The sequence below is a fragment of the Gossypium arboreum genome, chromosome 1 (assembly GCF_025698485.1).
Source record: "Gossypium arboreum isolate Shixiya-1 chromosome 1, ASM2569848v2, whole genome shotgun sequence".
In the NCBI taxonomy this organism is placed as follows: domain Eukaryota; kingdom Viridiplantae; phylum Streptophyta; class Magnoliopsida; order Malvales; family Malvaceae; genus Gossypium; species Gossypium arboreum.
This window is the reverse complement of record NC_069070.1, coordinates 19,147,291-19,160,166: the sequence shown is the minus strand read 5'-3', so window position 1 is coordinate 19,160,166 and position 12,876 is coordinate 19,147,291. Positions and strand designations below refer to the sequence as shown.

Genomic DNA, 12,876 nt, shown 5'->3' with positions numbered 1-12,876 from the left:
CAAATCATTAAAACCAAGTACAAATGGCCAAATACTCTTTTGGCATTTCATAATAACCTCCTCTTCGTTTGTGAAATTGAGCTTCTTGATTTTCATTGTTTGCTTGTCCATATTCTTCAAAGTTATTATTTAAATACAAAATCAAACTTAATCAATAAATTTCTTCTCAGACTAGAGTTTCTCACTATTCAAACCCGAATATATTAGTAGTGGGTGAAGCATATGGATTTGGTATTATTAGTAGTAGTAGTTTGAAATTAGGACGTGCTATCTGCCCAAAGATATTGGCTCAACATCCATTTCTCCTCTTTAACTTGGACACTCGTATTACACAACCCTAACCTAGGTCCTCCTCAACTTATTTTATAACATTTCTAAAATCCAGGAGGGGCATATATTATACCACCATAGAATGAAGGGTAAATAACCCAAAAGGTCTAATGTAAGACATGTATTCATCATAACGCTACACGCAACATTGCACGAGTAATGCAAACGGACAAATTCTTGAGCTAGGCAATGAACATTGAGTCCATAGGTAAGCACAGCCTTACCATCAAACAATAAATGTGAAGTGTTTAGCAATAGATTTTTTTTTTTTTTATGAATTATAATAACAAGATAAAGCCCAAATAACCAACGCGACAAATGCGACTTGAACTCAGGCCATACTTGGGGCAATGAACACCCTTGACCATAAGGCCATTACGTGAGGTTCTCAGTCAATTCTTTAATTCTCTAGTTCTTAGGTATATATGGATCATTGGTTCCCAAGAGGGTAAATAGGAGACGAAAGCTTTTTTCAAGCACAACCATTTTTTTTTTTACCTAAACTCAAGTTCGAGTTACCAAACAAATCAAAGTTCAAACATATTAATATTTAATTCGAGTAATTTGTAAACTTAATAAAACTTCTTTCTATAAAATAGTTTTAGTTTCAAAATAGTACTTTACTCTTAATATATAAGTAAAAGTACCATAAAGGCTCATGTATTTAAAAGCTGAATTACATTTTGTTCTCTCTACTTAAAAAAATAAGTAAATTGGTTATTATACATTAGATTAAAGAGTAACTTGGTCCTTGTATTAAAAATTACATTCATTTCTATGGTCTCTATAGATCAATATTCGGAACACATGACACGCCATATGTTACTATCTAGTTATTTTGTCGATTACATTAATTTTTAACAATACAAATACATGAAGTTTTTAATAGAAATGATTAATATGCTTTTTTAACTAATGTAACGGACTACTTTGCTTATTTTTTAGTAAAAGAGACAAAATACGATCTCTCCAAAAACAAGGATTCCATAGTACTTCTACCTAATATGTCCCTTCTCACTTCCATTGTTGGAGACTTTAGATGGGTTGTGAGATTAGTTCAGGTGAGATTAAAAACAACAAAAATAGTGAAATTGAATATTGTAGCAATGAAATTAAAACTAATGATGAGATATATGCTTGAATTCAAATGCAACTAAATAAGGATGAAAAATTATTGTTAAAGACATTAAGCTAAAATAGCATATAATAAAACTTTTAAATTATATCATTTTGAAAAATTATTAAAATATGTTAATTTATAATTTATTAATTAAATAATAATGTGTAATATGAATTTCTATTAGTGATGTAATTATTTATTATTTATTTAAATAATATTTTACATTGATCCAAGTCCATTAGATTATTATTTTACAAGTATTTTTTAATAATATTTAACATATTAAATATTAAGAATATTTAGCATATTTAAATAACATATATTAGGTATAAAAATATTTTGTGAGTTAATAGGTTAACGCTTGGGGGGAAAAAGAAAAATGGATAAAAGGAAGTACATTTGATAAGAATAAACACTAGTTGCTGCAACTGGAGCTTAACCCTCCAGTGAAAATATTGATGTCAGTTGGGAAATCTCACCTCAATGGAGGACTTGAGGTGAGTTTTGATGAATGGTATATTTATTTATAGTTAGTGTAAAATCAACAGTGATGATAAAATTAAATATTACAACAATACTGTAACATGAGACAAAAACGTACCGACTGGAGCATTACTTCAGCTTACTCCAATTTTTGCACTACACATTCAAACGCCATGGTCCAAAGGGGGACTAATTTTTTTTTTCAATTTTAGGTTTTGTTGAAAAAGTTTAAGTGCTTCTGACCCCTGTTTTATAAAATTGGGCTTCTTGACTCACTGTAATTTGCAGGATTTCTCAAACTTTTTTAAAAAGACTCATAATTTCTCCATGAAGAAAGTGCGTATTAAACAAAGTTTAATCAAGTCACCGTCAATTTTTCCGCACTTCGACTTCCATTATTTTAATTTATTTTTTATAAAAATATTTTAAAACTAATATATTCAAAGTTCTGAAAACATGTTTTTACACCAAAAAATAAATTTATAAAATCAATGTGAATCAAATTTGACCACTAAAAGACATAATATGACAAGTTAACTTGGACATAGAAAGCTTCTACTCAAACTTCTCACTCTGCTCGGCTCGATTTCAATCCAATATTTTTTCATCACAGGGTGAAACATGTGGAATTTTTTAAAAAAATGGGGCCTAGAGAGGCTTTATAAAGCCTGTTCCAACCAGTCTTTTGGGTTGAAAAATGATCCAAATTCTTTCGAATTTAGACTTGATAAGAAGCATGCTATCATATTATGAAACTTTAATTCACATGCAAGCAGCATATAAATAGACAAGTCCTCAACTCATCCACAATCTTTATAAAGAATCCAGATGAAAAAACACAACAAAATTGAACCATTACTGATTTAATCTCATGACAAAATCAAAACAAGCAAAGACACAAGTAAAGATTGCAACATAGAAAGGACCTAGACACACATCCAACTTACTAATAAGTAATGACACTGTTGATCTTCAATCAGATATCAACTCTCTCGACATCTTCCAGTACAAGGGTCTTCGATGGCTTTCCCAACAGATCAGTATACTCCTGGAATGGAGACCTTGTGAAACGAGTCTCTCTCCAGAAATCCGGTGTCAAGAAACCATATGTTTTCAGAAGACATTCAAAGGTGGCCTGCAAGTTTTGAGCAACAACCACCAATAATGAGATATAGTCAATAAATTCGCATCTCTGAATCGCATATTAAGTGTAGTTCACTTCAAACTCTAATTCTTCAAGTTCAAGCAAAACACATATGGAATCAGACTATTCTTTAAGAGTTTATTATCATGTTTATACATCTTAAGGTTATTTAATATATATGCATACACGTACACATAGAAAAACAAATTCATATTCACCATAGACAACACAAATCCCAAAACATGCTAGGAAATAGAAAGCATCAGCGACCACCTTACCTAAATCACAAACTTGAATTCAATTAATTAACGTTATACTTATTCAAATAGATCTATATATGTTTCATATAAACCAAGCAAACTATAATATCTCACCGTATGAAAGAAGAAACAGTAGGCAACAAAACAAAAGTTAATGAATAGAAACTGAAACATTAAGCAACCCATATTCAAACAGATCTAGATAAACCCATAAACAGTCTTAAATTACGAAAATATCAAATCAAATAAAAAATTTTGGGAGAAAAAGTTGATACCTTGACAAAGTTTCCAAGAGTTTTGGTTGAACCCCTTGAAGAAGTGAAGACATCTTCAATTCCAGCAAACTGAAGCACCTTTTTGGGAACCCTAGCAGCCACAATACCAGCACCTCTAGGAGCCGGCACCATCCTAACGGTGACGGACCCACATTTCCCGGTAACCTTGCATGGAACAGTATGGGGTTTTCCGATCTTATTTCCCCAGTAACCTCTTCTAACCGGTATCACTGACAACTTAGCCAATATGATCGCCCCTCTTATAGCCGTCGCAACTTCTTTGCTACATTTGACACCGAGTCCAACGTGTCCATTTCCGTCACCGACGACGACGAAGGCCTTGAAGCGCGTACGCTGACCGGCGCGAGTTTGTTTCTGAACTGGAGTGATCTTCATGACCTCGTCTTTCAGTGAAGGGCCGACGAGTTGGTCGATGATTTGGTACTCCTTGATAGGGAGAGAATGGAGGTAGATTTGCTCAAGGGATGTGATCTTGCCGGCTTTGACTAAGCGGCCGAGTTTCGTGACGGGTACCCATTTTTCCTCTTCGTCCTTGCGGCCGCGGCGCCTGCCTCTTGGACCACGGTCACCTCTACCACCACCAAAGCCACGCCTGAAAGCGCCGCGTTCACCTCCGCCTCTTTCTGCCATTTTTTTTTCTTTTGCCTTTGGTTAGGGTTTGAGACAAATGGTGAGACTGAAAGAAGGTAATAGAAGCGGCTAGGGTTAGGATTTTATATGCAGAGAGTGAGCAAGTTAGGGTTTTGATTTTTTGGGCTAACAAAAAGTTTATGGGCTATGAGCTTCCATTGTATTTGTTGAGCTTAAGAAATAGAATTGGATTTTTTTTTTGTGAATAATTGGATTCTATTTTTCATTTAATGTATAATGTCTCAAAAAAATTTATAAAAGTTTATGAAAATAAATTTTAGAAACAATATATAAGAGATAATTTTAAAACCACTGAAATTTTTTCAATATAACCTTTTTTCAAAACCAATTAAAACCCATCCAACTTATTTATGACACATAAAAATAAAAGCAATTCATATTAACAATTTTATATAGTTGGTTTAATTGTATCATCTTTCATACAAAATTAAAATATTTAGAGGTTTAAGTTTCATTAATTAAAAATATAGACAATAAAAATATAAAAATCCAGTTTTTATTCGTTTTGTTATGAAATAAAGAGAAAATAACAAAAGAATTCATTAATGGGAATGTTTACAATGTTTCCTTACAAACCCAATGATGATATGAATATTTATCAAACAACATTTATTAGATACATATCTATGTATTTAATCTTGAATACTAACATTTTAATGATCACTTGAATGATGTGGTGTTTGATAAATGTTTGTATCATCATTTTCTAAATGTCATGAGTGAGGAAGAATTTTAGGAAAATATATTTTGATTTCTTTAGGAATTCCAATAATAATAATACCAAAACTTGATCATGATATTAAAATATATATAGGTAATTTGAATCCCTTTATAATCTTTCTTCAAGTATTATTCGCTAAGTCAAATTTACCCTATATGTTCATATCATTTTAATGCATATAAATGTTTACACAAACATATTGAACAATTTCTCGGGAATTTTTATATGCTTCTAACATTCTAAATCCTTCAAGGATTTCAAACTTCGCTATATAGTGATTTATATAAAGATTGTAACAACAATTATAAGACACATGTTAAATCTTTCATAAATTGCTAGGATAATAAAATATTTAAAGGTTATTGCATCCACCACAAAAGAATATTATACCTTTCATACTCAATGCTAGGACTTAGCGAAAATTTTCGTTTTTCTTATTTTGTTTTCACATAACTACGCATTCATACCTCACTGGTTTTATACCTTTAGACATTTGGGCTATTAGCTAAAAAACTTTATGGATTTAATTTTACTTGAATTGCTTCTTTTCATTCTAGCCAATCTATTCCATGTCTATATTTATTGGCAAATTTATTAAAGATCCTCATTTTCTTTCATTATTTCAATAATAATATTGCATGCAAAATTGTTGTTGACAACTTTCTATTCTTATAGTTCCATATTTTCTCATATTGACATTACTTATCGAGATCTCTTTATTTTCACTATTGTTATCTTCAATTTCAGGTACCTGAATCTCTTATAGAGTTTTAATAATTAGTTATATTTTGAGTCTCTCCAGGAACACCTACGTCCACTATATGACCATCTATATTTATTATTTTCTTTTATGAGAATTTTCTCTTTGGAACCAATCGATATACCATGCTTCAGGTATGTATTACTTTCATTTTATTCTTAGAAATTTTCCTACTAGGACTCCAATTTAAATAAAAACTTTAGCTTGTATATAACACTTGTTATTCTCATCTGATCAGTAAATGCATGTGGTAGTTAATTTGTAATAAAATGAATTATCTTTTAGAACTTTTGGCTCAAATCACTTTCTACAAGGATATAGATAATGATAATTCATTTCAAGTAATCTATTTATCAAGCTATTATTTCTCTCTCCCTAAGGTTGGGAAAACTATCAAATCAAATAATAATCACAAATCATGTCATTATTGAATCTTCAATTCATTTAAAACATTTAATAATACAATGAGACTCATAATTAATATATATTCCCAACTTCATTTGAAAATTCATTTTGTGCATTGTGTGGAGCCACTTGAACAAATATCAAACATTCAAAAATTCTAAAATGGGTTGAATTTAGCTCTTGACCAAAAGCCAATTGTAATAGAGTGTATTTATTATAACTTATTGGCATGGTGTGTACAAGTGTCAATTCATGTAAAATATAATATCCTTGTACATATACAAAAAAACTTTTGTTCTCAAAAGATATGGTTTAGCCATTAACTAGAGGCATGTACTTTATAAATTCTGTAAATCCATTTTATACGTATAAACAACAGGCTTTTGCAATAGTTACTTGCACTGACAATCTAGCATTCAAAAATAATTGAAAGTCTAAGAAACAACTCACCTTCATTAGCAAGAATTATATTGATTGCATAATTTGAAAGTTTTATTCTTAAACGAATCATTAAACAAGTAATCTCGCAAATTACAGGTTGCAAGTTGATAACTCACATGTGATTAACTTGTAAATGCATCTACCAAAATTATATAAAAACATCCACTTGTTGGATAAATGAGCCCATATTTCTTTCAGAAATGCAATATATTCAATCTCAACTTTTGTTAGTGAGGTTTTAATAAATCATTTGAGAACAAACAACACTAAAGGAATCTTTAAAAGGAAGAATCTTCAGGTTCTCTAATAAATATCCATGTAAATTTCCATTTATTGCATCATTATTGATCGGAATGGTCTAACTGATCATACCAACTAATTAATATATTTAGACTACTAAACTTCTGATTTACCTTTGCATGTGATTTAACCATACAAATATATGCATAGTACGAAGTAGAGGAAAAGATGATAGTTTTCTAATATAAATTCTTAACTAATAAAATAGATTTAATACATAGAAATTAATCGTCTCTGTAACACCCCCTAACCCGTAACCGTCGCCGGAATAGGTTAAGAGGCATTACCAGACTTGTAACTCAGTTAAGAACAATCATATATCTGATAACATCTATTTTCAGTCAATATCATTCATTCACATTCACTATGTACTTTAAAAAAGCATATCAAGCTTTAATCATGCTTTAATCATGCATTCAAGACTAAATCGTAACATATTAAAAAATTCAGAAACTTAGAAAAAATTTCAATTTTCAAGTACCACATGCCCGTGTGAATAGGCCGTGTGTCCCACACAGCTAGTAGACATGCCTTGTCTTAGATCGTGTGAAAACAGGGCATATGTAACAGCCCGATTTAGACCCTAATCAGAATGATGGTTTCGGGACCACGAATTCGAGTCAAAAAATATTTAAAAATTATTTTCTATGTTTTTTTTTGTGTGAATTTATATTCGTGAAATTTTCGTGATTTAATTTTGTCGTTTAAGTGCTCAATTAAATAAAAGGACTTAATCGCATAAAGTGAAAATTTAATGGATTAATGTATAAGGGCCGAAATGTGTTTGTCTTTGTAAATGGAGGTATTTATGTGGTAATTACCCCATGATAACATGCAATGGACGGTAATGGCCTTATTATACCATGATTTTATATTTTAAAACAAAGGTTAATTAGGTAAATTAGTTAATAAGTTAATATATTATAAACATATCATAAATTAAAGCCATATATTAGTGTTTATATTTGTTCTTGCCGAAAATAAAAGAGAAGAAAGACAAGTTAGGTATTCAGCCATTGTTGATTCAAATTCAAGGTTAGTTTGGTTTCGATTTTTGATAATTTTTACGTTTTTGAGATCGTTGGTTCAAATACTATCCGACCCATGCTAGAATTTCTGATTTTGATGAATATTTTGAGATATTCCATTGATGAATATTTGTTTTTTTGTGATGTTTGATGATGATTACAAAAGATATGTTTTGGATTAATATGTTTTGTAGTGGAATTTATGATGAATTTGAGTAATTAGGGCTAAATTGCAAAAATAATAATTTAAGGGACTAAAATGTGAAATAAATGAAATTTAAGGACTTGTATGAATATAAGGAAGATTTGGCCTAGCTATGTTGTGAGATTTTGCATATTTTGTGTTTTGTGCAATATGGACTAAATTGTGAAAAATATGAAATATCAGGGGTAAAAGTGTAATTTGCCCATTTGTGTGTTTTTGGATGAATTTGATTGAATATTTGATTTAATAAGTTTAATTTATATTAATTTAGATCAAGAAAAGAGAAAATCGGATTTAGATCGGGGGAAAACTAAAGTTGTCGACTAGCCGATCCGTTCCGATTTTTCATCGTCCGAGGTAAGTTTATAAGCAAATAGTCGTACTCCATTTTAAATAAATGCAAAGTATATATGCTGAATTAATATGTATGAATTATTATATGCTATAGTCGAATGTGTGGATAAGCTTAATTATTGTGTTTCTGAATTCGTTTCGATCGAGTTATGACATCCGAAAGCCCTGTATGAACCTTAGGAATAGTTAGGATACATATGTCATGACATAGGATTCCGATTTATGTGTGCGAGTAAGACCATGGCATCGATATGTGATTCCGATATATGTGTGTAAGTAAGACCCTGTTTGGGACAGTGGCATCGATCTGTGATTACATGTCAGACCACGTCTGGGACGTTGGCATTGTACGATATATGTGTGATTATCCAAGTGTCCTATCCAATTACGAATGGTTCATCGGGCAACGATTAGTGTGATTGAATGTGTAAAACGAGCTAAATGGCCAGGTATGAACTAACTTGTTACTTATTTGAATTAAGGTAAGTGATTAACTTGATTATTTGTTACAAATTGAATTTGATGCAAATGAAAGACATATGTGATTATAGTATGTAAATTCGACCAAATAAGTAAAATATGTATAAGATGTTATATTATGGTTCTTGAGTTTATATATTTGAGCATATGTATATTTGGTCATTTAATGACATTTTGACTATGAAAATTGAATAACATTTCGTAAATTGATTACTTGAGCATTCGGTCAATGTGGAAATTTGAGACAAAGGAATGAGAATGTTATTATAATTTGGTTAGTTTAAAATGAATTGATTATATACTTGGGTTGGTCACTTGCTTATAACTTACTAAGCTATAAAAGCTTACTCTGTGTATATGTGTGTTTCTGTTTTATAGATTTTGGATCAAGTTACGAGCTCGGGGATCGTCAACAAAGTTCATCACACTATCCACTGTTTCGGTATTTATATAGTTGAACTTGAACTATGGCATGTATAGGCTGGAACATACTTTTTAAATGTTGAATTTGGCTATGGATTTAAAGCCATGTGAAAATGGCTTGCTAATTATGCTTAGTCTTGGTTTTATGTGTACTTAGTTATAATGTTTAATGAGCTTGGTTTTGATAATTCGGTTATGTTTGATTATGGTTTGAAATCGTTTTGGTTATAATGTTATGTGCTATGAATGAATGGTATGTAAGATGGGTGTTATATGTTTTGGGAAATGATTAATGGTTTTGGTTGAATGTGTGGTTGGTTCGGCTATGATATGCATAGATAAAAATATATGTGCATTAGGTTGCTGTATCTAGTCAATGTGTTATAAGCGATTTGGAATCTAAGGTTGTTAAGCTATATCCGAACTTCTTATAAATATGTTTTGATATGTTTTAACATGGTATGCAAGATTTATGTTTGAATATACTACAGTTTGTGTTTCGACACATGTTTGTTTAAACAATTTACATTTGATGAAATGTTTGGATGTGTATGTGGTTTAAATAATGTGATTCGACTATGCATGGTATGAAGTTAGAAAAATGTTTCAAGATTGTTTTGGTCAATTATTTAGCATGAATACAATGGTTAAGTATGGATTTGAAACCTAGGGCAAGTATATATATTATGTAATTAAACTTTAATAACATGTTCGATCATGTTATAATGTATTAGGTTGCATGTGTAATTGCTTCTTAAATTATATAATAAGTTTTCGATTGACTTTATTAAAAGTATGTGCAAAAGTTGTTATTTGTGTATGCTAATGGTGTAAGTATATAAATTTGATGTTGAATGTATGAAGTCGGTTTAAGTGAATAAACATGGTTATTTGATGTACATCATAATATGATAAATAAAATCATGTTATTTGTTTAATTGAAATTATGTTTTATACTTATAATTATGACTTATACAAATGTGAGGATGTACAGAAGTGTGTTTTTGTTTGTTAATGCCTTGTAACCCATATCATGAATTTAATGACCATGTTGTTTTGAAGTATATTTGTTTGATTTAATGTTTGGTTTAGTAATTGAATTAAATTAGTTAATGTTTTAAGTAGATAATAATTGTGATTCATGATTGGTATTGAATTATTGATCGCAGTGATTCGTAACAAGTAATAAATATTTATAATGAAGATCAAACCTAGACTAACTATTATCACAACGAAAAGGCAAGCGCACCTATCGAACAATAGTATAGTAACGGCAAAACCGAGATATTGTACCCAAGGGAACCAAAAATACTAGTAATAGCTATCTTTTTATTATCTAGCCTAAGAATAAAAGGGGTTTGTTTTAATGAACTAATTATTTAAACTAAGAACGCACAGAGTAAAGAATTAGGGAATTGCTTTTTGGGAAAATCGATTGACTTGAGACAATACATAAGGAAAAATCCACCTAGACTTTACTTGTTATTCTGGCTCCGAATCAAACGATTTATTCATTCAACTTGTTCTGTAGAGATCCCTAAGTTATGTTATTATCCCTATTCAAGACTAATAACGTCTAATCCCTAGATTGAATAACCAAGACTTTTCTCTAATTAACATTCTAGGGTTGCATTAACTCGATCTATGGATCCCCTTATTAGGTTTCACCCTAATCCGGTAAAATCGTAACCCTATTTCTAGGCGCCCGATCAACTCCGCTTAATTATGCCAAATCTACTCTTAGACAGGGTCTATTCCTCCTCTGAATAAGAGCGTGTCTTGAATTAGTATCCTGGGATATCAAAACAAGAATTAAGAACACATAATTAAGAACAAGTTAAATATTTATGATACGATTCAGAAAATAATAACAAGATTCGTCTTAGGTTTCATTCCCCTTAGGTATTTAGGGGATTTAGTTCGTAACTAAATAAGAAAACATCTTAGAAGAATAAAGAATACAAAACATAAAGAAAACCCAAAACTCCTGAAGGGAAATTGAGGAGAGATCTTCAGTCTTGATGATGAATCCGGTTTCTGAGATGGATCAATCGGCTTCCTTAGGGTAATTCCTTACCCCTCTTCTCCGTCTCCCCTTTTCTTCCTCCTCTAGTATGTATTTATAGGCTTTGGAATGCTTAGAAACCCTCAAAATTGGCCTTTTCCGAATTGGACTCAACTTGGGCTCGGCAGGGACACGCCCATGTTTGATTACTTCAGGCTGTGTTCGAGCCTGCCAAATTGACACGAACATGTGGTTTGCCCGTGTGAGGAGGTCCAGGCGTGTTGATTTCGTACTTTGGCCCATTTTCTCCGTTTTTGGCCCGTTTCTCGTTCCTTTCGTTCTCCTATGCTCTCCTAAGTATAAAATATGAAAGTAACGCATTAGGAGTATCGAATTGACTAATTCTAATGATAAATCATCCATAAAATGCATTAAACATGGGGTAAAAATATGTATAATTTACGGTTTATCAAATACCCCCACACTTAAGCATTTGCTTGTCCTCAAGCAAAATCCTCAACTTATAATCCAAATAAATTCTTCTCAACTTATAATTCTTCTCGATAATATCGTAAAGTAATCCATAGGTAATCATACACTGAAAATTCGACTAAAAGAACATAAAAGTTTCAAACATTCCAAGTTGAGTGTTTAATCATGCAAACATAGGTGTCTCTTCGCATTTAAGTAATTAGCTTTGATTCAGAATATCACAGAGTTTCACATCCTCACTAAAGATTCACTCAAATCACTCGAGGTGTTTAAGGACAATAAATGAAGCACTCAATAGTCAATAATGAAAAGTCATTACCAGAGGCTTACATGAAAATCAAATCTCCACCACTGTAATTTAAGATGATACATCAATCAAAAGGTCTTTTGAGGGTTGTAGTGCGGCTTGGTTAGAAGGGTGTGATCACAAGCTGAAAGAAAGGGTTAGAATGGAGATTGAATTGAAAAATTGCCTAACTAGAAAAAGAGTTAACCTTCACTTTAGTACAACAGAGCTTCTTCTCAGAATATGGAATTACTAATATGTATACATAGTTTTTTTTTTTTTAAGAACAAGTTAGATAAAGAAGAAAAACATAGCTAAGCAACTTTTCCAATTTAGATCTCGACAAAAATAAGGATCAAATTAATTTGGGGGGTTTCAACAATAATGGGTTAATGGTTAATATTAAGGGTAATACAAGGAATGGCTTGAGTAGGCTCAAGGGGGTTTACTAGGGGTTAATCCTGGAGGTAGGCTTTTCATGGCATGAGTGGGTTAATCCTAAGTGCCTTAATCATTTTGACATATCAAATCAAATGGTGTGGTCTCGACATGCATAATCAAACAAGTTCTAGAATAACAATTCAATACTAACGCACTCAAAGCAATAATAAAAGTGAACATGAAAGGATGAATAGATGCTCAAAAGGCTCAAAAATCTCACAAAAATTATGGCTTTTTGATGTTTAGACTCG

At 31.3% G+C, this 12,876-nt stretch overlaps 1 protein-coding gene across 1 annotated transcript; it reads right to left on the bottom strand.

Moving 5' to 3' along the window:
* Nucleotides 1-2,689: 2,689 nt before the first annotated feature.
* Nucleotides 2,690-4,407, bottom strand: LOC108483484 (40S ribosomal protein S2-2-like). The gene is made up of 2 exons (XM_017786920.2): nt 3,613-4,407; nt 2,690-3,068 (listed from the first exon to the last, which is right to left on the bottom strand). The coding sequence occupies exons 1-2, from the start codon at nt 4,261-4,263 to the stop codon at nt 2,910-2,912; spliced, it is 810 nt and encodes a 269-aa protein (XP_017642409.1). The 5' UTR covers nt 4,264-4,407; the 3' UTR covers nt 2,690-2,909.
* Nucleotides 4,408-12,876: the final 8,469 nt, after the last annotated feature.